Consider the following 22,526-nt stretch of genomic DNA (forward strand, 5'->3'; position numbering starts at 1 on the left):
CCAAACAAATGCAAATTTTCTGCTTTGATGGAAATGTACAGGTACATGATGGCCAAAACACTTTACGGGCCTGCACTTATGGGTGCTCAATAAAGGTGACATCGTGGCCTGACGGACAATTGATAGTTGTTGGGGTAGCCCTCTGGTTAAAGCGTTCGCTTGTCACGCCGAAGACCCGGGTTTGATTCCCCACATGGGCACAATGTGGAACTCCATTTCTGGTGTCCCCCGTCGTGCTATTGCTGGAATATTGCTGTCAACGGCGTAAAGACTAAACTCATTCACTCGTTATACAAATACCAGTCTGCGAAATATTCTGCTCTGTTTCTGCATACTCACACTTTGTCCTAGGTAGTGATCGCCTCTTGCGTCGAGCTGAAACATGGAGGTTTTCTTTTAAAACTGTGTCCGATTTTCTCAACACCAACGTGGGCATTCACCCAAAGAGATATGTAAATACAACGACAATGAAAAGCAGAAGGTGAATCTCGACGCCCTCAAGGAGCATTTGTCTGTAAATGTTTGTGTTTAACGCCGCACTCAGCAATATTCCAGCTATATGACGGAGGTCTGTAAATAATCGAGTCTGGACCAGACAATCCAGTGATCAACATCATCAGCATCGATCACGATATTGAAACGGGGTGTGTCAACCCAGTCAGCGAGTCACCCGATGCCGTTAGTTGCCTCTCACGACAACAATGAGTGGCTAAAGATTAATTCTAACCCGTGTTCTCTTCATCGGCTGTGTCCACTGGGTCCATGAGATCTTCATCGGTGTCTGTAGATATAAAAACGTGAGTATGAGTATTCCATTTACAGCTAAATACAGAGGAGAAGAGGTACATGCATTGCAGATGTTTACTTTGATGATTGAGTGATTGAAGGATATATTATTGACGAAGCTTAAAACTGACTTTCAGTTAAACCGTGACGTTCCACCTCTTTGAGGCAGAAAAGTAAGTGTGTGAGTGGATGTGTGTCTGTGCGTGCGTGCGGTGTGTGTGTGTGTGTGTGTGTGAGAGAGAGAGAGAGAGAGAGAATGTTGAATGAAAGCATAGAAAATAGCTTTTTACCTGTTTCAGAAACAGCTTTGCCTTTGCCTTTCCTTGATTTCTGTTTGTTTCCTGCACGAGCAGCTTTGACCCTTTTTGAACGTTTTCGCTTTTTCTGGGCACGAAGAGCAGGGGTAACTTTGTCTGGGACTTTGGCACCGGTGGCATCTTCGTCTGTTTCAATTGCAGGCGGTTCTTCTTGTCCTTTACACACCGATGAAAATGACAAAAACAATCAAGACCAATGTTCAAAATACATAATCAAGCTCTTGTGGCCAAACAGCAATATAATTTTACGAGCAGAACATGTAGATATGGCCAACTTGCCAAACTGTATCCCGAGGACAAAAAGACCAATTTCTGCTGCTCATAGTGTGAGTATGCCCCAATGTTGAGCTATATCTCTTGTGTGCACAATGCATCTCCACTACACACAGTGTGTACCTTTATGTCGTAATCTACTATAGAATATGAATACTATGTTTAAATGCATCTACAAAACACACAGTGGGTACTTCTTTATGGAAAAAGCCAACAACACAGGCATTGAATACTATATGTTGAAATGCACTTGCTATACACACAGTGAATATACCATGTTGAAATGCACTTACTATACACACAGTGGATTGGGATGACGTCATGACCGTCATGTGAAAAGCATAGAAAAAAGCTTTTTACCTGTTTCAGAAACAGCTTTGCCTTTGCCTTTGCCTTTGCCTTTCCTCGATTTCTGTTTGTTTCTTGCACGAGCAGCTTTGACCCTTCTTGAACGTTTTCGCTTTTTCTGGGCACGAAGAGCAGGGGTAACTTTGGCGCCGGTGGCATCTTCGTCTGTTTCACTTGCAGGCGATTCTTCTTGTCCTTTACACACCGATGAAAATGACAAAAACAAGCATTGTCACTAAGGTGACATAATCCCCCGCCGCAAATTATCAAATCAAAGTTATAAAGTAATGAAACTTTAAGATGAAGTTAAATGTCAACAAAAACATTATCTTGCTCTTTAGATGTTCAAACACACACATATTTTCAAAACTGACTTTGACCTTGACATGAATGTCATAGTGTATGAAAAATGCAAAACTAGTACTAAAGAAATTGCTTATTGAAAAACATCCAAGGGAGGTCTTGAAAGTCTATGAAGAAAATCCAGTGAACCGTTCTTTTATATCTTGCTGACAATTCAGGTTCACATTCTGAAATCTTCATAGTGTCGTCGTGACCCTAAAACTTATGTGAACGTCACCAAAATTGACTGGGCCCTGGGCCTTACCTAGATGAAGCTTGGTGTCCAATATGAAGAAAATCCACTGACTATTTTTTGCGATATCTTGCTGACTATCTTAACAAGCAATTTAACACACTGAAATCTTCAAAGTGTCTCTGTGACCTTAAAAATTAAGTGACGGTCACCAAAATTGACGGGGCCCTGCGCCTTCCCTGGATAAAGCTTGGTGTTAAATATTAATAAAGAAAATCCAGTGAGCGGTTATTGAGATAGCTTAACATGCAGGTTTACATGCTGAAATCTTCAAAGTGTCGCCATGACCTTGAAAATTATGTCAAGGTCACCAAAATCGACTGGGCCCTGCGCATTCCCTAGATAAAGCTTGGTATTGCATATGAAGACAATCCAGAGAACAGTTCTTGAGATAGCTTAACATGCAGGTAAAACGTGAAAGTCCCCTTGTGACCTTGAAATGAAGGTCAAGGTCACCAAACCTGACTTGGACCTTTCTTATAGTGTGATGAACCTAGGTACCAAATATGAAAAGAATCTAGTGAACGGTTCTTAAGATATTCCAATTCGTACGTACGGACGGACGGACGGAGTCCAATACTATATCCCCCGCTTCGCGCGGCGGGGGATAACAATCAAGACCAATGTTGACAATGTATAATCCAGTTTTGTTGTCAAACAGAAATATATCATTGTACGAGTTGAACGTGTAAATATGGCCAACTTGCCAAACAGAATCCTGAGGACAAAAAGTAATAAGACCAATTTCTGCTGCACATAGAGTGTATGCCCCAATGTTGAACTATATCTCTTGTGTGCACAATGCATCTCCACTACACACAGTGTGTACCTTTATATCGAAATCTACTATAGAATAGGAATACAGTGTGTTCAAATGCATCTACAAAACACACAGTGTGTACTTCTTTATGGAAATAGCCAACAACACAGGCATAGAATACTATATGTTGAAATGCACTAGCTATACACACAGTGAATATACCATGTTGAAATGCACTTACTATACACACAGTGGATTGGGATGACGTCATGAGCGTCATGTGAAAAGCATAGAAAAAAGCTTTTTACCTGTTTCAGAAACAGCTTTGCCTTTGCCTTTGCCTTTCCTCGATTTCTGTTTGTTTCCTGCACGAGCAGCTTTGACCCTTCTTGAACGTTTTCGCTTTTTCTGAACAGCAATGGTAATTTTGTCACCGGTGGCATCTTCGTCTGTTTCACTTGCAGGCGATTCTTCTTGTCCTTTACACACCGATGGAAATGACAAAAACAATCAAGACCAATGTTGACAATGTATAATCCAGTTTTGTTGTCAAACAGAAATATCATTGTACGCGTCGAACGTGTAAATATGGCCAACTTGCCAAACAGAATCCTGAGGACAAAAAGTAATAAGACCAATTTCTGCTGCCCATAGAGTGTATGCCCCAATGTTGAACTATATCTCTTGTGTGCACAATGCATCTCCACTACACACAGTGTGTACCTTTACATCGAAATCTACTATATAGTATGAATACAGTATGCTAAAATGCATCTACAAAACACACAGGGTGTACCTTTATATCGAAATGTACTATACAGTATGAATACAGTATGCTTAAGTGCATCTACAAAACACACAGTGTGTACCTTTATATCGAAATCTACTATAGAATATGAATACAGTATGCTAAAATGCATCTACAAAACACACAGTGTGTACCTTTATATCGAAATCTACTATACAGTATGAATACAGTATGCTTAAGTGCATCTACAAAACACACAGTTTGTACCTTTATATCGAAATCTACTATAGAATATGAATACAGTATGCTAAAATGCATCTACAAAACACACAGTGTGTACCTTTATATCGAAATCTACTATATAGTATGAATACAGTATGCTTAAAATGCATCTACAAAACACACAGTGTGTACCTTTATATCGAAATGTACTATAGAATATGAATACAGTATGCTAAAATGCATCTACAAAACACACAGTGTGTACCTTTATATCGAAATCTACTATAGAATATGAATACAGTATGCTAAAATGCATCTACAAAACACACAGGGTGTACCTTTATATCGAAATGTACTATACAGTATGAATACAGTATGCTTAAGTGCATCTACAAAACACACACCTTTATATAATCTACTATTATATCGAAATAAAATGCATCTATAGAACCTTTATATGAATAGAATATGAATACAGTATGCTTAAGTGCATCTACAAAACACACAGTGTGTACCTTTATATCGAAATCTACTAGAGAATATGAATACAGTGTGTTCAAATGCATCTACAAAACACACAGTGTGTACTTCTTTGTAGAAATAGCCAGCAACACAGGCATTGAATACTATATGTTGAAATGCACTAGCTATACACACAGTGAATATACAATGTTGAAATGCACTTACTATACACACAGTGGATTGGGATGACGCCATGACCGTCATGTGAAAAGCATAGAAAAAAGCTTTTTACCTGTTTCAGAAACAGCTTTGCCTTTGCCTTTCCTCGATTTCTGTTTGTTTCTTGCACAAGCAGCTTTGACCCTTCTTGAACGTTTTCGCTTTTTCTGGGCACGAAGAGCAGGGGTAACTTTGTCACCGGTGGCATCTTCGTCTGTTTCACTTGCAGGCGATTCTTCTTGTCCTTTACACACCGATGAAAATGACAAAACAATCAAGACCAATGTTGACAATGTATAATCCAGTTTGGGTTGTCAAACAGCAATATCATTTTACGATTTGAACGTGTAAATAAGGCCAACTAGCCAAACGGAATCCTGAGGATAAAAGGCAATTGAAACCAACATCCGAAATATCAGAGTGTATACATACATCTGTAATACGAAGATTGTATTGAATGTCAAGTGTACTCGCAATTCACAATGTATATCCGCAATGTAAGAATTCGTTCGACATTACATACAGTGAAACCCTTATTTCGAAATGCATTTTTAACATATTCCTAATTCATGCCTCTAACTAGAAATGTAACTGCAGAACATACCCCAATGTTCTATATCTGTTGTATACACAATGTATCTTTACAACTCCTAATGTGTGCCTCAATGTTGAAATAGCTCTCCACTCCAGTACACAAAATGAATCACAAATACACCTACAGCACAGACACGGAATGACGTATGTTGAAATGCACTTACAATACACACAGTGAATATAAAGTGTTGAAATGCTGTCACGATACACACAATGGATTGGGATGACGTCATGAGCGCCATTTGCAAAGTCAGTATATGGACAAGAAGTCGACCTTTTGAAATTTCGCTATGGACACGAAATCGACCCGCGGTAAACTTTGATGTTGAAGGTGTTGCTAGAGTCACGCTAATCGGCTAGTTGGTGTTGTTTTAAGATTTTCGATAACGTCAGCATCGCGTACGGTTGTTCACTCAAAATGCCATCACATGAGAGTGAATTTGACAAAGATGAACATATTGCATTCAATTTCGAAATGGCAAATGCACAGTTAAATCACAGATTTCTTCCTTCTCGTGGTGGAAGATACCTGTGTGTTGGTGGCTTCATGTACCGTGTGAATTAGAGGAAGCGAGATTGGATATCCTTGAAGTGCACAGAAAGGAAATGCAAAAGAAGTTGAACATGTAAATATGGCCAACTAGGAGTATATATACCGTATGTTGAAATGCGCTTACAGTGTACACTGTGAATATTCGGTGTTGGATTGTGATGACGTCGTGAGAGTCATGAGAAATGTCCAGGGCATGCCATTGAGGCAATGATGTGTTTTTGACACTGTGAAATGCCTTTAATATTTATATGTGATTGTACGTTTTAAGAGCAGAATATAACATTTACCTGTTTTAGAGACAGTTTTGCCTTTGCCTTTCCTAGATTTCCGCTTGATCTTGTTTCTTGCATTAGCAGCTTTGACCCTTTTTGAATGTTTTCGCACTTTTGCAGTGGCGACGTTTGTGGCATTTCTGTTTTCAATTGCAGCAGATGTCTTTAGTCCTTCAAAAACCGACAAAAACAATCAAGACCAATGTTCAAAATACATTATCCAGTCAAACGAAGCAAAAAAGATTTTACGAGTTCAACATGTAAATATGGCCAACTTGCCAAACTGAATCCTGGGAATAAAAGGCACTTAAAACCAACATCCGCAATGTCAGATCGTATATATATAATCTGTAAATAGAACCGACAAAACCCTTTCCACATTCATAAGATATCTCTGCCAAAAGCAGAGTCGACTGCACAATTGATACTATATCATGAGCAGATATTTATTCCAGCAGCACATTGTACTGAATGTCAAAGTGTACGCGCAAATCACACGGTGTGTTTCACAATGAAGACAACGGTGTGTCCATACGGTTCGACAAAAACAGTGTATCCCTCTGTGTTAAAATGTGTCTCTAGTATGTACAGTGTATACCTCAACGTTGAAATATATCTCGTGCACACACAATGGAAACTATCAAGTACACAACACACAGTGTGTACACACACTGAATACTATATTGAAATACACTCATATACTGTGCATGTACAAGTGCACTTACAATGCACACTATGAATACAGTGTTGAGATACACTTACAATACACTGCATAGTCAGTGTACAGTGAAGATGCACTTACAATGCACACAGTGAATACAGTGTTGAGATGCACTTACAATACACTCACATAGTCAGTGTACAGTGTTGATGCACTTACAATACACTCACATAGTCAGTGTACAGTGTTGAGATGCACTTACAATACACTCACATAGTCAGTGTACAGTGTTGAGATGCACTTACAATACACTCACATAGTCAGTGTACAGTGTTCATGCACTTACAATGCACACAGTGAATACAGTGTTGAGATGCACTTACAATACACTCACATAGTCAGTGTACAGTGTTCAGATGCACTTACAATGTGAATACAGTGTTGAGATGCACTTACAATACACCCACATAGTCAGTGTACAGTGTTCAGATGCACTTACAATGCACACAGTGAATACAGTGTTGAGATGCACTTACAATACACTCACATAGTCAGTGTACAGTGTTCAGATGCACTTACAATGCACACAGTGAATACAGTGTTGAGATGCACTTACAATACACTCACATAGTCAGTGTACAGTGTTGAGATGCACTTACAATGCACACAGTGAATACAGTGTTGAGATGCACTTACAATACACTCACATAGTCAGTGTACAGTGTTGAGATGCACTTACAATACACTCACATAGTCAGTGTACAGTGTTGAGATGCACTTACAATACACTCACATAGTCAGTGTACAGTGTTGAGATGCACTTACAATACACACACATAGTCAGTGTACAGTGTTCAAATGCACTTACAATGCACACAGTGAATACAGTGTTGAGATGCACTTACAATACACTCACATAGTCAGTGTACAGTGTAGAAATGCACACAGTGAGTATAGTGTTGAGACGCACTTACAATACACTCACATAGTCAACATATAGTGTTGAGATGCACTTACAATGCACACAGTGAATATATCCTGTTGAAATACAGCCACAAATATCATAGTGAGTATACCGTGTTGAAATGCACTTACAATACACGCAGTAAAAATAGCATTGTGAAACTCACTTACAATACACACTATATTGAAATACATATTCAATACCACACAGTAAAAGAGCATGTTGAAAAACATCTAAAACACACAGTGTACAGTGAAATTGCCTTTTACAGAGAATCCTACATTAAATGCATCTACAAAACACACAGTGAATACCCTCTGTTGAAATACCTTTACACCACACCGTATATATCTTCAAAACAGTCAGTGCAAATCCAATATTTTGAAATGTATCCTAAAATACACATATATATTTATATTATGCCTCTTTATCGAAGTGCATTTACAAATACGTATACAGTACACGTTGTATAATGTATATGAGTATATGAGCTGCAGATATTTCTCTCTGACGTTAAGTTGAACCATGAAGGACACGCACGCACGCACGCACGCACGGACGGACGGACGCACGCACACACACACACACCGCCCTTCACGATTCATCTGATAGGGGTTCTGAGCTTTTAATTCAGCATCGAACATACCTCTCAAACTTGCCACACGGGAAATACCTGGAAGAAGAGAGTGATATTCAGCATTGAAATTCAACAGAAACAAAGCCGTTCAAGATCAGTATCCTGATGAAAATCATATCACAAAACAGTCGAAAGTTGGACCACGCGCGAATGAACATCTCTACTCACTAGTTTATGCATCTAAATGTCGTTTTACAAGCACACACAATTGTTATAAATGTGACTTATAAAATTTAATATAAATATGGCATATTTACAAGCAAGAGCTTTACAAGCAAGAGCAACTTAGCTACGCTGGTTTTTCAGTTTACAGCCTCGTCAATGCAGTAAAGTGATACTTAAAGGCATTTAGTCACGTCATATTAGTGAGTGAGTGAGTTTAGTTTTATTCCCCTTTTTGCAATATTCCAACAATATCACGGCGGAGGACACCAGAAATGGGAAATACATTTCCTTTTTTTATTTAATGTGTATGACGATAATGTATATGCTACTGGGAATGTGTGAAACCAGGGATTTCACGTAATCCCTCAAATTTCCAGCGATTTCATGAAATTGCTGAAATATTGACTCAGGGATTTCATGATCCCCTGGACCCAACTGGAGGGTACATGACCAGTCCCATAACACGTAGAAAACAGTTTATGAAGATAATCTATACAGATGTCATTTGTCAAAATATCAACTGGAATATTATCGGTGATTTCCCCTCTCTTAGCTTGACTTAGTGTCATCAGTAAATAGTCCAAGTTTTCAACTCCTAAGACCTGAGGGGTGAAATGAGACTCAACAGTAAAGTTTTAAGCTACAAACATTAATTTCGTACATTCACGGATATCCTAACATGGAGGGTATAATGAAACACCATGAACATCAGTTATTTCATGAAATCCCTTCAAATTTTATGGAATACATGAAATCTCTGGGGGTCACAGCGATTTCACGAAATCAGTTACTCTTTTAGGCATTACGTGAAATCCCTGGTTTCACACATTCTCCGTAACATAAACACGACAGGGTCCTGTTCATAACTTCGTTCTCCACCACGGTCTAAGCGCCATGTACAGTGAAGTTCATTGCTTGAGTCCCTGCAGCAATATTGCTCGAATATTTCTAAAAGCAGCTTAAAGCCATTTTCACTCAACTGCATGTTCTAGAATTCTGTGACTGCCTCCGTGGTGTAGAGGTTAGAGCGTCCGCCCGGAGAGCGGAAGGTCGTGGGTTCGATCCCCGACCGCGTCATACCAAAAGACGTTAAAATATGGTACTTGTTGGTCCCTGCCTGGCGCTCGGCATTAATGGGTACAACAAGGACTGGTCGGCTCGGAGTCAGTATAATGTGTCTGAGTGGGGTATTCATGCTTCACTGCGGCATGGTATCTCAGTGGGCTCGCACTATAAAACCAGCTTAAGTCGGGGCTAGTACAAGCAGCCGCACATACACCTACACACACATGCACGTCGTCATATGAGCGAAATATTCTCAAGTACGACGTAAAACCCAATTTCACCTCACCTCACCTAGAATTCTGTAATTCTGATTTATGATTACTGGCGTATAGATGTATTCTTGAAATCAGTAACGATTGTCATCAGTCTGATCCGGTTAAATGCTTGTGATAAAACACAAGATTTGATAATGGGTCCATTAGGCGTGATTCAAGCATAGAGATGAAGTATATGAGATCAAATGTTATTTAGAAGATAAATAGGATATATCAGCGTTAGCCGGAGGTTGTAAACGCTTAAATTTGCGGGTGTTGAATTACAATGAATCCCGGAAGTTTCACAAACGTAACTTTTTATCGATATTGTAAACCATAATTACAGAAAAAACGTTTTTTTTTCTTAATACGGACTCTTTCGTATGGCGAGGTCATCGGTCGCAATTAGGTCAGTAAAGCACGCATTGGAATTCGTTGACCTGACAATGAGAACTGCATTCGTCACCACTCGCCCCTTTCCGTAAACGCTATTCGGCTTGTCCCGGAATAACACGAGTTGGTCACGAATGGGAGAACGGATGGGTTCTTACATTCTTTCAAAGGGGAGATGGGCTATTTGATGATGATGATGAAATATAAACAAAAGACAGATTTTTTTCAAGATACTTTAATAACATGACAGTGTAAATCTTAAACATATCACAGATTAGAATATTTATGTTAAGAAAATATAAATAAGATGAACAATGTTTTATAGATTGCTTGATCATAGTGCCAATGGACTCGAATAATGGACTAGTCCAAACAGGCCGGGGAAGCATGCTTTCCAGGGTGTCATTCCCCTCATTTGTTAGGCTTACTGTGTGTTTACGAAATTTACAATGATTGTGGAATTCTGAATTTGAAACATCCCAGTAATAGAAGATGGCAATAGGGAAGAAGAGGGCTCAGATCGAAACACAACCGAGCGGTCGGCGACACGCTGACATTTGAGATATGACGACACGTTGTCCGAATTTCCCTGACTTCGGCATAAAAGCTCCGGAGGAGATCGTTGAGTTTGTCAACTGAGAGATGATCAAAGTCCTTTTGATGACCACCCTCCAGAAGCCATTCTGCGGACGGAAAACAAACACAAAAGGTAAGATTTCAAGATTTTTATTGATTTGATATGCTTGGGCTTGTGGCAGTGGGATTTCCTAGACTGCATTATAATACGTTTTCATGATTACCGAGTGGTAATTATTTTTTGCTATTTTAGAATATCATGATATTATCATTCAGTGTTAGATCAGATGTAAATCATGTTGAAAGCTGTTTTTGAGAAATAATAGCTATATTTGCTTTTATTCTTTTGATAATTGTGTTTAGAAACAGTGTGACAGTCTAGCTAAAGGGAGGTAACTGACAGTACTCCTATATTGAAGAAATTAGCAGTACGTACCCTGATGTTGAAACGTTATCTGGAGCCCTGGGAGGTAACTGACATGTAACTTCCTTTTGGTTTGTTTACAAAATGTTAAATGTTGCACATTCGTCACCACGTAACCCGCTCCCTGAAAGAGTTTCACGAATGGTTCACTAAAGAGTTTTGTATTTTTTCTCTCACTCCCAGTTGCTTTCGATGATGACCTATCAATTATTTCCCTCAGGCCATTCTCATCAACCTTAGCAAAGCGGGACTTTGGAGGGACGCTCGGTGGACAAGACGGAGCTGGAATTACCAGTGGAAGTGGAAACGTCCGGTGTGCTGGTATTGGTGTCTTTTGGAAGATCAAAATCTAGAAACAAGTATCATTAACTTAATATTGTTTGGCTGAAAAATAATCTTTAAACTTCGAATATTGTACAAATTTGCATAGCAGTTCATTTGTGAATAAACATCATTGAAGGATATTATCTTATGGCTCTTCAATCACTTTACAATTTTCTGATCACATATGATTATGTGTCATGTGATTGTACTCACCATCATCTTCGAATAATTCTTCCAAGAATTTGTCGTCTTCAAAGATTGTATCAAAATCCCCGAGAAAAAAAAATGAGGTGCTAATCTTCCTCCATTATGCAAATTCATGGAGCGAAAGTAGTACGGTATTAGTGCCAACGTATTAATGTGCGGTTGCTAGGCTATCATTTTCAGGTATGTCGAAAACTATTCGACAATGGTAATGAACCAATGAGATTGCGGAAAACACTCACTATTGGTTTACAATATCATGTAAGGTGCGGTCGGGTAGCCTAGTGGAAAAAGCGTTTGCTTGTCACGTCGAAGACCTGGGTTCGATTTCCCAGATGGGTACAATGTGTGAAGCCCATTTCTAGTGTACCCCGACGTGATATAGCTTGAATATTGCTAGAAGCGGCGTAAAACTAATCTCACTCTCTCACTCATTATGATTTAAACATAATTTATTTCACAATGAAGATGGTTCGGTAAACGAAATGCCCTACTTCATTCACAAAAACGTCTGTTACGAACAATTTTAAAACTCAAATGAAAGATATATTGTACTGGATACATCAGTCTACCATTACTACTAAACTGTGGATTCAGTTTCAAATGGAGGTCTGGATTGACATATATTAGAATCCAGAAGAAACCGTAGTTGACAAGGGACTGTTCTACCCTGGCATTCTGTACCTTAATCGTCTCAGCGACACTTGACAAATGTTATTTTATTGAACACATGGCTACTGGTGTCAGAATAAAATTAGAGTTAATGCGTTCAGCTTAATTTGAAACGTCAAGTTGACATTTTATATCAAACCGCACCGCAAAGGTGCCCCACATAGCGAATGGGTATTCATCAATATTTGATTCTAGGGTCCAAACATGCCTGCGTACTGCCAGTTGTTTCACAACCGGAAATCGTCTGCGCCCTGCATTACTTTGGGCTTTCCTTCAACACAAGACGAGGCGGTGGGAAGCCTAGTGGTTAAAGCGTTCGCTCGTAACGCCGAAGACCCAGGTTCGATTCCCCATATGGGTACAATGTGTGAAGCCCATTTGTGCTGGAATATTTCTAAAAGCGGTGTAAAACCATAATCACTCACTCCAACACAAGACTGGCAGGCGTGATAAAAATGAAAGACTGTCCCAGCAATGTGTTTTGGAAATACAGTCGGCTACTGATGCTACCAAACGTTGCTCTCGATTTGGCATTAAATTTGACACCAGACACTAATGTCTTTAAGATGTACTATTTCGAGAAAGACAACTCGCGCGTTTTATTGCTTGTACAACTCGTTTTGGATACTAAACCCTTCACACATCAAAGATATCTTTTCGGACGTCATACTAAACCCTTTAACATATCTTTTCGGACGTTATACTAAACCCTTTCCACATCAAAGATATCTTTTCGGACGTCATGCTAAACCCTTTCCACATCAAAGATATCTTTTCGGACGTCATGCTAAACCCTTTCCACATCAAAGATATCTTTTCGGACGTCATACTAAACCCTTTAACATATCTTTTCGGACGTTATGCTAAACCCTTTCCACATCAAAGATATCTTTTCGGACGTCATACTAAACCCTTTCCACATCAAAGATATCTATTCGGAGATCATACTAAACCCTTTAACATATCTTTTCGGACGTTATACTAAAACCCTTTCCACATCAAACACATCTGTTCAGACGTTATACTTAACCCTTTAACATATCTTTTCGGACGTCATGCTCAACCCTTTCCACATCAAACATATCTGTTCAGACGTTATACTTAACCCTTTCCACATCAAACATATCTTTTCGGATGTTGTACTAAACCCTTTCCACATCAAAGATATCTTTTCGGACGTCATACTAAACCCTTTAACATATCTTTTCGGACGTTATGCTAAACCCTTTCCACATCAAAGATATCTTTTCGGACGTCATACTAAACCCTTTAACAGATCTTTTCGGACGTCATGCTAAACCCTTTCCGCATCAAAGATATCTTTTCGGACGTCATACTAAACCCTTTAACATATCTTTTCGGACGTTATGCTAAACCCTTTCCACATCAAAGATATCTTTTCGGACGTTATACTAAACCCTTTCCACATCAAAGATATCTTTTCGGACGTCATACTAAACCCTTTAACATATCTTTTCGGACGTTATACTAAACCCTTTCCACATCAAAGATATCTTTTCGGACGTCATACTAAACCCTTTAACATATCTTTTCGGACGTCATGCTAAACCCTTTCCACATCAAAGATATCTTTTCGGACGTTATACTAAACCCTTTCCACATCAAAGATATCTTTTCGGACGTCATACTAAACCCTTTAACATATCTTTTCGGACGTCATGCTAAACCCTTTCCACATCAAAGATATCTTTTCGGACGTCATGCTAAACCCTTTCCACATCAAAGATATCTTTTCGGACGTCATGCTAAACCCTTTCCACATCAAAGATATCTTTTCGGACGTCATACTAAACCCTTTAACATATCTTTTCGGACGTAATGCTAAACCCTTTCCACATCAAACATATCTTTTCGGACGTATATACTAAATCCCTTTTTTCAAAGATATCTATTCGACATCATACTAAACCCTTTAACATATCTTTTCGGACGTCATGCTAAACCCTTTCCACATCAAAGATATCTTTTCGGACGTCATACTAAACCCTTTTAACATATCTTTTCGGACGTCATGCTAAACCCTTTCCACATCAAAGATATCTTTTCGGACGTCATGCTAAACCCTTTCCACATCAAAGATATCTATTTGGAGATCATACTAAACCCTTTAACATATCTTTTCGGACGTTATACTAAACCCTTTCCACATCAAACACATCTGTTCAGACGTTATACTTAACCCTTTCCACATCAAAGATATCTTTTCGGACGTTATGCTAAACCCTTTCCACATCAAAGATATCTTTTCGGACGTCATACTAAACCCTTTAACATATCTTTTCGGACGTCATGCTAAACCCTTTCCACATCAAAGATATCTTTTCGGACGTCATACTAAACCCTTTAACATATCTTTTCGGACGTCATGCTAAACCCTTTCCACATCAAAGATATCTTTTCGGACGTCATACTAAACCCTTTAACATATCTTTTCGGACGTCATGCTAAACCCTTTCCACAACCATAAGGAATTTCAATTGTACGTTTGTTTAACGCTGTACTGTATAGCAAGGGTCTGAAGTCTGGACCAGACAATTTAGTGATTGATATCATGAAATGACGATGACAGAGCATGTGTTCATGCATTACTATCTAATAGTCATGACACCAGGTGTTTGCGTATATGTGATTTCTTCTGTATTCTGCCTTATCTGTGACACCCGTGCAAGGGCAATTTTATTTTGAACAAAATCGGGAACGTATGGTTCAAGGCAAAATGGGGAATGCGTTGGACATCATTTGTGTCACTGATGCATTACATTTGGAAATTTCCTCCACAAAACGTTTTGAAAGCTTTACTGGGGCCTTGAATGTTTAAACCTTGATCGAACAACTTCTAAGCAAGAGTCGTATGACGCTCTTTGAAATGTTGCCAAAAAGCCCGTACTCGATTGTGCCCCAACACTAAAGGCTGGAGCTGTTGGAATGTTGCTCGACTCGACATGAAGTGAAAGTAGACTTCTCGAAAGTTGACTTCATCCCTTTTGTCACAAGGCGGTCCTCGTAAATCTGGAACATTGCTCTGCGCGGCGTTAGATAAGAAACAAATAAACTTACTATCAAATTAATTTATTACTCACCCGTTGAAGATATCACTGTTCAATAAATCTACAATGTTATTACACATATAGAGGATATTATATGAGTGTCCATGTCATACTATGTTTACGACACGAGTGCCTAAATGCTGGTATTTCCCGAGCGAGAGCGAGGGATATACCGATATATAGGCACGAGTGTCGTAAACATAGCATGTTATGGATACGAATATAATACCGAAGTCGTCAAATTGAGGAAAATAAACCCAAATCTACTTTCAAACATAGGCTGGCTACCCGTGGTCGCCGTATGTAGAACGCAACGTCACAGAAAAAACGTGACGTCATAGCATTGTTCATGACGTCACGTCACCATGAGGAAGTGATAATTTGCCCTAGGGTATCGTATGAAAAATATGAAGCCCGATATTTTCGCCCTCGTAGGTAATAATGTGTAATAATATCGCGTGATGCCGGACGTATGACGTCATAATGGTTTACAGTTATGACGTCACAATGGTATTAGACCTTGCTTGACTCGCGGAAAGATGACTCCAGTCATCACGCTCAAAGGCAGTTTGTTTATGTTCGCGAGTAATAAACAGAATACTAACTCGTAATCTTTAACTCTGTTTAATAGAAATGCTATTACTCGGTAGGTCGTTTAGTATCGAAACTTAGTTATTATGACCAACAACATCATTTGTACCTTTCATGGCTATTTCAATCAATCTCAGTCTTTTCCGGTCATTCTGTACTGATGCTCTCCCTTTCTCCATCTGTTTACGGAAACCTATAAAAACAACAACAGGACGTCCATGCAGATGCGCTACTATGGAACTACAAGGTGATACTACACTATTAAAGTGAGTGAGTTTAGTTTTACGCCGCACTTAGCACTATTCAGCTATATGGCGGTGGTCTGGACCAGGATAATCGAGCGATCAGACAATCCAGTGCATCGACTACACTATTAAAGAGCATCATCTACCCGAGATGTCCAACGTAATTATAAGTGGCCTTACAACACATCCCCATATCGAGAGGGGCGGTGGGGTAGTCAAGTGGTCAAAGCGTTCGCCCGAAACCCGGGTTCAATTCCCTTCATAAATACAATGTGTGGAGCCCATTTCTTGTGTCTCCTGCCGTGATGTTACTGGAATATTGCTAAAAGCGGCGTAAACCCTAAGTCTCCCACTCCAACCACAAAGACATAAATTAAGTTCCTTTATACATTCTTGTTTGTTTTAAAATGTACAAATATCACTGCATTTAATATAAGTCTTTAGAAGATACTTGCTTTGGTGACACGTAGAGACCCTTGTATTATCTCACAGCAGTATGGGTTTCAGTTTCAGCCCTTTTGGAAATTTAATCGAGTCAATATTTCGTTACGTATGTGCGCATACTTTAAAATTACAACTATTCATTTTTAAGACGCAAATTACCCGTCGATGAAAAAAGGAAAGATGAAAATATAAATTATACACAAATAGAAAAAATATACTTTAGTGAGAGACATTATTTGAAAATATTGTCTCCCGGCATTATGGACATCATAATATGACTTCTACCCAATTCTCAGTAAATGTGAAAAGTGAATTGACTTAATGTAACAAATTAATAACTTACATGCGATGGCTGTTTCGCTTTTGTTATAAAACTACAAGGTAATTATGTTTTGTATTGAAAAGTGCAGGAAAACAGATTTATTATCTACAGAGTTAAGAAATTCTACTTCACTATCAGCATTTAAATCGAGCATAATAACATCATATAACTCAGCTCCACTTTACTTTTCTTACGGTATTAGAAAATATAATATATTACATTACTACGTCATGGAGCTAGTAGATTAAGTTACGATCTGTACAGAGTAAGGCTAATCACTGATCCATCCTGCGCATGTGGAAACCCATGCGAAAATGCTCATCACTAATTCTTAGAATGTTCTTTATACAATCAACATAGAAAGATCATACTTAAAGCTATTCAAGATGTATGTGCTACTAATTCTGTGATTACACTGTTATTTTAGACGGCATTGCAGATCTGACAAATCATCAAAATGAAATTATATTAAAAATGTACATCAGTATATAAGCAAAAACGATTCCAGTAGTCTTCTTTCTATACACCTTTGTAAAATGATTCACTGGTAGAATACAGAGGCGTTGGGGTAGCTTAGTGTTTAAAGTGTTCGCTCATCACGCCGAAGACCCGGGTTTGATTCTCCACATGGATACAATGTGTGAAGCCCATTTCTGGTGTCCCCCACCGTGATATTGCTGGAATATTGCTAAAAGCGGCGTAAAAACATACTCACACACTAACTGATTTGAAAAAAAGACATACCTGCCACTTCTCTTTCAAACTTAGCAGAACTTATGACCATCTTCTTATTCAATTTGTCCAGATATTCCATCTTACGTTCGAGATACTTCACTGCAAATAAAAAAAAGGAAGATACTGAAAAGCTCATTCGCGTATCATGACATATAGAAAAGCACACGCTGTAACAAAGGGTACATGTTTATGACAAGGGGGCGGCGGGGTATCCTAGTGGTTCAAGCGTTCGCTCGTCACGCCGAACACCCGGGTTCCATTCCCCCACATGGGTACAATATGTGAAGCCCATTTCTGGCGTTCCCTGTCGTGATATTGCTGGAATATTGCTAACAGCGTCGTAAAACTAATCTCACTCTCTCACTCATTATGATTTAAACATAATTTATTTCACAATGAAGATGGTTCGGTAAACAAACTGCCCAACTCACTCACTCACTCATATTGAGCAATGTCCTATGTCAAGTATCCTAATATACTGATGTACAAAAGAAAGTACACTCCTGGTGTTTTGAGACTATTAAAACAACGTAAATATTTTGCTAGCAATGTTCCAATTGGGTACGATATATATGGTGTTATTGCAACATGTACACAATGTTTGTGACTTGTGAGTCGCAATCAAAACACTTTTCTAAATATTACGCTGTTTTCGGGAAAACATTTTACCAAAGCACCAGGTGTGTACTTTGATTTTGTACGTCAGGTTTATGTGTGTTTCTGTACCGGCGTATAAATGGGCCTTGTCTTGAAACATTCTGCACTTAGGTCGAATTTTCTGTTAAAATGTCCATTGGTGTTAAAGCATCATTCGTTCGGTCTGTGGCATGGCCAAATTATTAAATATGGTTTGAACCGCCGTGATGGAAATAGTGTTTCAAGCACTGTTCAACACACAATTTAATGCTGTACACAGTTCTGAGACTCCTGGGTGGTTCTAGGATTTCAGTCCTGTCTTACAACGAAGCACATGTGATACATGTGGTCTCACCCTAGCCAAGTGAGTTGCCTCTTTTCACCCAGCAGAATATGGGTACCCGGTGGGATATGTTATGTGACTATTACCCTTCTAGCGCCTCACAGGCAGCTTGGGTTATCCGGGATGATAATAATCCTGCGCTATGAGCATGCTGTCAATGTGGATTTGGCGGATTATAAATAGACTAATTATTGAATATTATTACATTGTTGAGTGCGAATATGTGGAAACTTACATTTGTCAGACTTCTTTGTTTCCGCTTTCTCTTCTGTTTCTTGCTCCTCTGGAGATGGAGGTTCTTCTGTCTCATGTTTGTCCCCTGAAATAGAATGTATATGTTCAGTTGGTTTCGTACATAATTACTCTGATTCTTGTCGTAACAGGTGATCCACATTCTACACGTAGAATATAACAGATTCACAGACAACATGTAGAGCCATCCATATTTACAGACAAGCAGCGTAAAAATGGAATTGGTAAATACATGTATTGGAATTGGTAAACAGGTGGCAACAGGAATGAGTTACTGTCTCGGGTAGCCTTGTGGTTAAGGCGTTCGCTCGTCACGCCGAAGACCCGGGTTCGATTTCCCTTATGGTCACAAGCGGCGTAAAACTAAACTCACTCACTCACTTGAAAATTAATGTTCATGAAATTGTTACTGTTTATTGTCCTGAAAGAGACGCGTCTCTCGTCTTTAATCCAGAATAGTGTTGGAAGCTGGCAGGAATTCAGTGTCCCAAGTAAGAATCTAAACTGCACTTAGAAATTACACACACACAATCTCCCTCCCTCCCTCTCTGTCTCTCTTTTCACCAGTTCGCGGCAGTGAATACAGCCTACTCATTCCTGTAAATGCCACGACCCGTGAAGGTCCGGGTTAGAATATTGACCTTCAGTAACCCATGCTTGTCGTAAGAGGTGACTAACGGGATCGGGTGGTCAGGCTCGCTGACTTGGTTGACACATGTCATCGGTTCCCAATTACGCAGATCGATGCCCATGCTGTTTTGGAACCCATGAAGATCGGGGTTAGAATTGATCTTCAGCGACCCCTGCTTGTCGTAAGAGAGATCACATGTCATCGTATCCCAATTACGTAGGTCGGTGCTCATGGTGTTGATCACTGGATTGTCTGGTCCAGACTCGATTATTTACAGACACCCGCCATATAGCTGGAATATTGCTGAGTGCGGCGTAAAACTAAACTCATCCACTCACTCACTGTAAATGCCACATTAGACAGTGTTTCCTTCTTTCACCCAAAACAGAAATCCGGCTAGAAATCCCACACAAACAATTCAAGTACTGATGCAAATAATTTTACACTTTCCTTTATTGTTCAAACGACAATTGCTGTGCTGAACGACATAATTTCTACTTACCCTTTTTCGCTGGGGCCGTCTTGGACGTTCCCAGCTTAGCCAGGATGACCACCAAGAGGATGAGAACAGCCAGCCGCACCATGGTCATGTTCTCAAGCAAATGGAACACAATCTACTGTAGGATATTGTGAGCATACATTGCAGGGATACCTGGATATATGGTAATTTTTATTGTGGGCTGAAAAATGACATCGTAATGACACTTCAGCTGAAGCCATACAAGAACAAATTGATTGTGTCAGTCTTCCATTGTCAAGACTGTGGCAGCCAAACTAATGTTGGTCTCAGTATCCCAGGCATGTGGGTATTTCATAAGTCTTTGAGTTTACATGCCAATGAACAGTAGAGTCTGACCAGAATGTGAGTTATATTACGACGTGCCAGCTTAATGTGGGATGCAATCAGATCCTGAGGTGATTCAAAGTTCTGGTGGTTTCTAAGGACCGTCCTACCAATGTAGCAAACAAGTTGTTTCATTATGCTTACACATTTCATGACCTTAGTACAGGTTTCAGAAAGGTTTATGGTGGAGAACCTTACGCATCAGTAACAAAATGTTGTCCGATGCTATTACTCGTCCTGGACAATATTGACGCAATGAGCGCACATGGCAGAACTGATATCATCATCTTTGGATCTTCTATAGGTTTGTACATTCAGTTTACTGATGCCACATCTAAATTTTGTAAGAGATCTGCGGAGTTGCATAGAGGATAATACTTCTAGATATGTTTCATGGACAATGTCATGTTTAAAATAGTGAATATGCATACGAATATTTGGAGCTTGCAATATCGGATGACCATTCTTGGTAATATATATCTCTACAGCGTTGTTTGAATAGCTTTAAGAACATATAAGGATCTCCAACCGTTTGGTGGATCCATACATGTGCATAACCGTATTGAAATAACAATGTTCTAAACTGAAGAGGTCCAGTTAGTATCTCCATTATCATCTAGATTTTTCATCATATTATAGCAACGTTTAGAGTGTCTTGGTGGCTGGCTGGCTAAGTAGTCGTAACCAGTATGATATAACTCTTGTTTTATAATTCGACATGTTGTCCGATGCTATTACCATCTTGTATCATATATTCTCCTGACTTCCGGTAAAGTATAACAAAGTTAAACATACCTACAATACTTTCATCAGTCATATCTTCTTAATGTTAATTGTGTTACTTGTATTATTCAGGTGTATTACCTTCCGGGGCCGATGGGGTAGCCTAGTGGTTAAAGCGTTCGCTCGTCAGGCCGAAGACCCGGGTTCGATTTCCCACATGGGTACAATGTATGAAGCCCATTTCCTGTGTCCCAGCCGTGACATTGCTGGAATATTACTGAAAGCGGCGTAAAATTAAACTAGCGACGGGAAGGTGCTCCAGAACGTTGAACATGTCCAACGTTCTACCCGTCCCAATGGGACGAACTGACAACTTACTTAAAACGAGATTGCCGTACTACGAACGGAATTGTCGGACTTCAATCTTACTGGGGACGTGTGCGGACGTAGTACAGTCGGGCATCAATTGCAATTACACGTTTGTACACAGTTTCCACTTCCCCCATCCCGTTCGCAGACAGACTTAACACGACCGCATTGCGACATTAGTTAGTTGCTATTCATTGCAAATATATATGTTCAAAACAAAACGAATTGTATTGGGGATGTGTGTAGTCCGTTTCTACACGGTTCTAATAGTTCGCCATGGGTTCTTATTACATTCTGCTCGTTGTCAGTACGTTTATGTAGTTCTCACGCAGTTCTTTCTGCGTTTTTTAACACGGTCGTCATTTGGGATAGAGATTTCTATCTGTGAAACATGAACAAGTGTGCAGCTGTCAACATGTTGAATGCAGGCTTCCTGCAAATTCTTATTGTTAGCAGAGCAAGAGTACAACGAGTTGGTAGAGCAAGAAAAGAGGAAAAGAACAAGAACTTGTTGGGTTTAGGAACTGGTTTAAACCTGAGAGGCAAATAGCTGTAGGACATTATCATCAACTGATGGGGGGAGCTCAGCATTGATGATCATGGTTTCTTCTACAATTTCTTGAGAATCACCCCACCCATGTTTGATAAACGTCTTGAACGCATCACCCTCTTCATTAAAGAGAAGACACCAATTACAGAAAGACTTTGGAACCATGGATGAAGCACCTTGAAAATGAGAACGGACAAGAGCGTGCTGGGTACTTATAGAAATCTGACCAGGACGTGATTGATATTACGAATGCACGCACAAGGAACGGAGTGAGAACTTCCTGAA

General features: G+C 39.4%; 1 protein-coding gene across 1 annotated transcript; it reads right to left on the reverse strand.

The window, feature by feature from the left end:
* Positions 1 to 722: 722 nt before the first annotated feature.
* On the reverse strand, positions 723 to 20,345 carry LOC124280981 (ABC transporter F family member 4-like). Its single transcript, XM_046716990.1, has 11 exons — positions 20,258 to 20,345; positions 19,108 to 19,191; positions 17,903 to 17,992; positions 16,257 to 16,340; positions 8,421 to 8,447; positions 6,165 to 6,320; positions 4,804 to 4,974; positions 3,388 to 3,558; positions 1,737 to 1,919; positions 1,077 to 1,259; positions 723 to 781 (listed from the first exon to the last, which is right to left on the reverse strand). The coding sequence occupies exons 1-11, from the start codon at positions 20,343 to 20,345 to the stop codon at positions 723 to 725; spliced, it is 1,296 nt and encodes a 431-aa protein (XP_046572946.1).
* Between the last annotated feature and the right edge of the window lie 2,181 nt (positions 20,346 to 22,526).

Source organism: Haliotis rubra, unplaced genomic scaffold (assembly GCF_003918875.1).
Source record: "Haliotis rubra isolate DU_JTF1 unplaced genomic scaffold, ASM391887v1 Scf277, whole genome shotgun sequence".
Taxonomy (NCBI): Eukaryota; Metazoa; Mollusca; class Gastropoda; order Lepetellida; family Haliotidae; genus Haliotis; species Haliotis rubra.

What these genes read in the sequence shown, in the direction of transcription:
- LOC124280981 (XM_046716990.1), bottom strand. Translation starts at nt 20,345, where the DNA reads ATGACCATGGTGCGGCTGGCTGTTCTCATCCTCTTGGTGGTCATCCTG. An exon ending in AACAAAGAAGTCTGACAAAT is followed by an intron (nt 17,993 to 19,107) that starts GTAAGTTTCCAC and finishes TTTTATTTGCAG; the next exon opens with TGAAGTATCTCGAACGTAAG. An exon ending in CAAAGCTGTTTCTGAAACAG is followed by an intron (nt 1,920 to 3,387) that starts GTAAAAAGCTTT and finishes CGGTGTGTAAAG; the next exon opens with GACAAGAAGAATCGCCTGCA.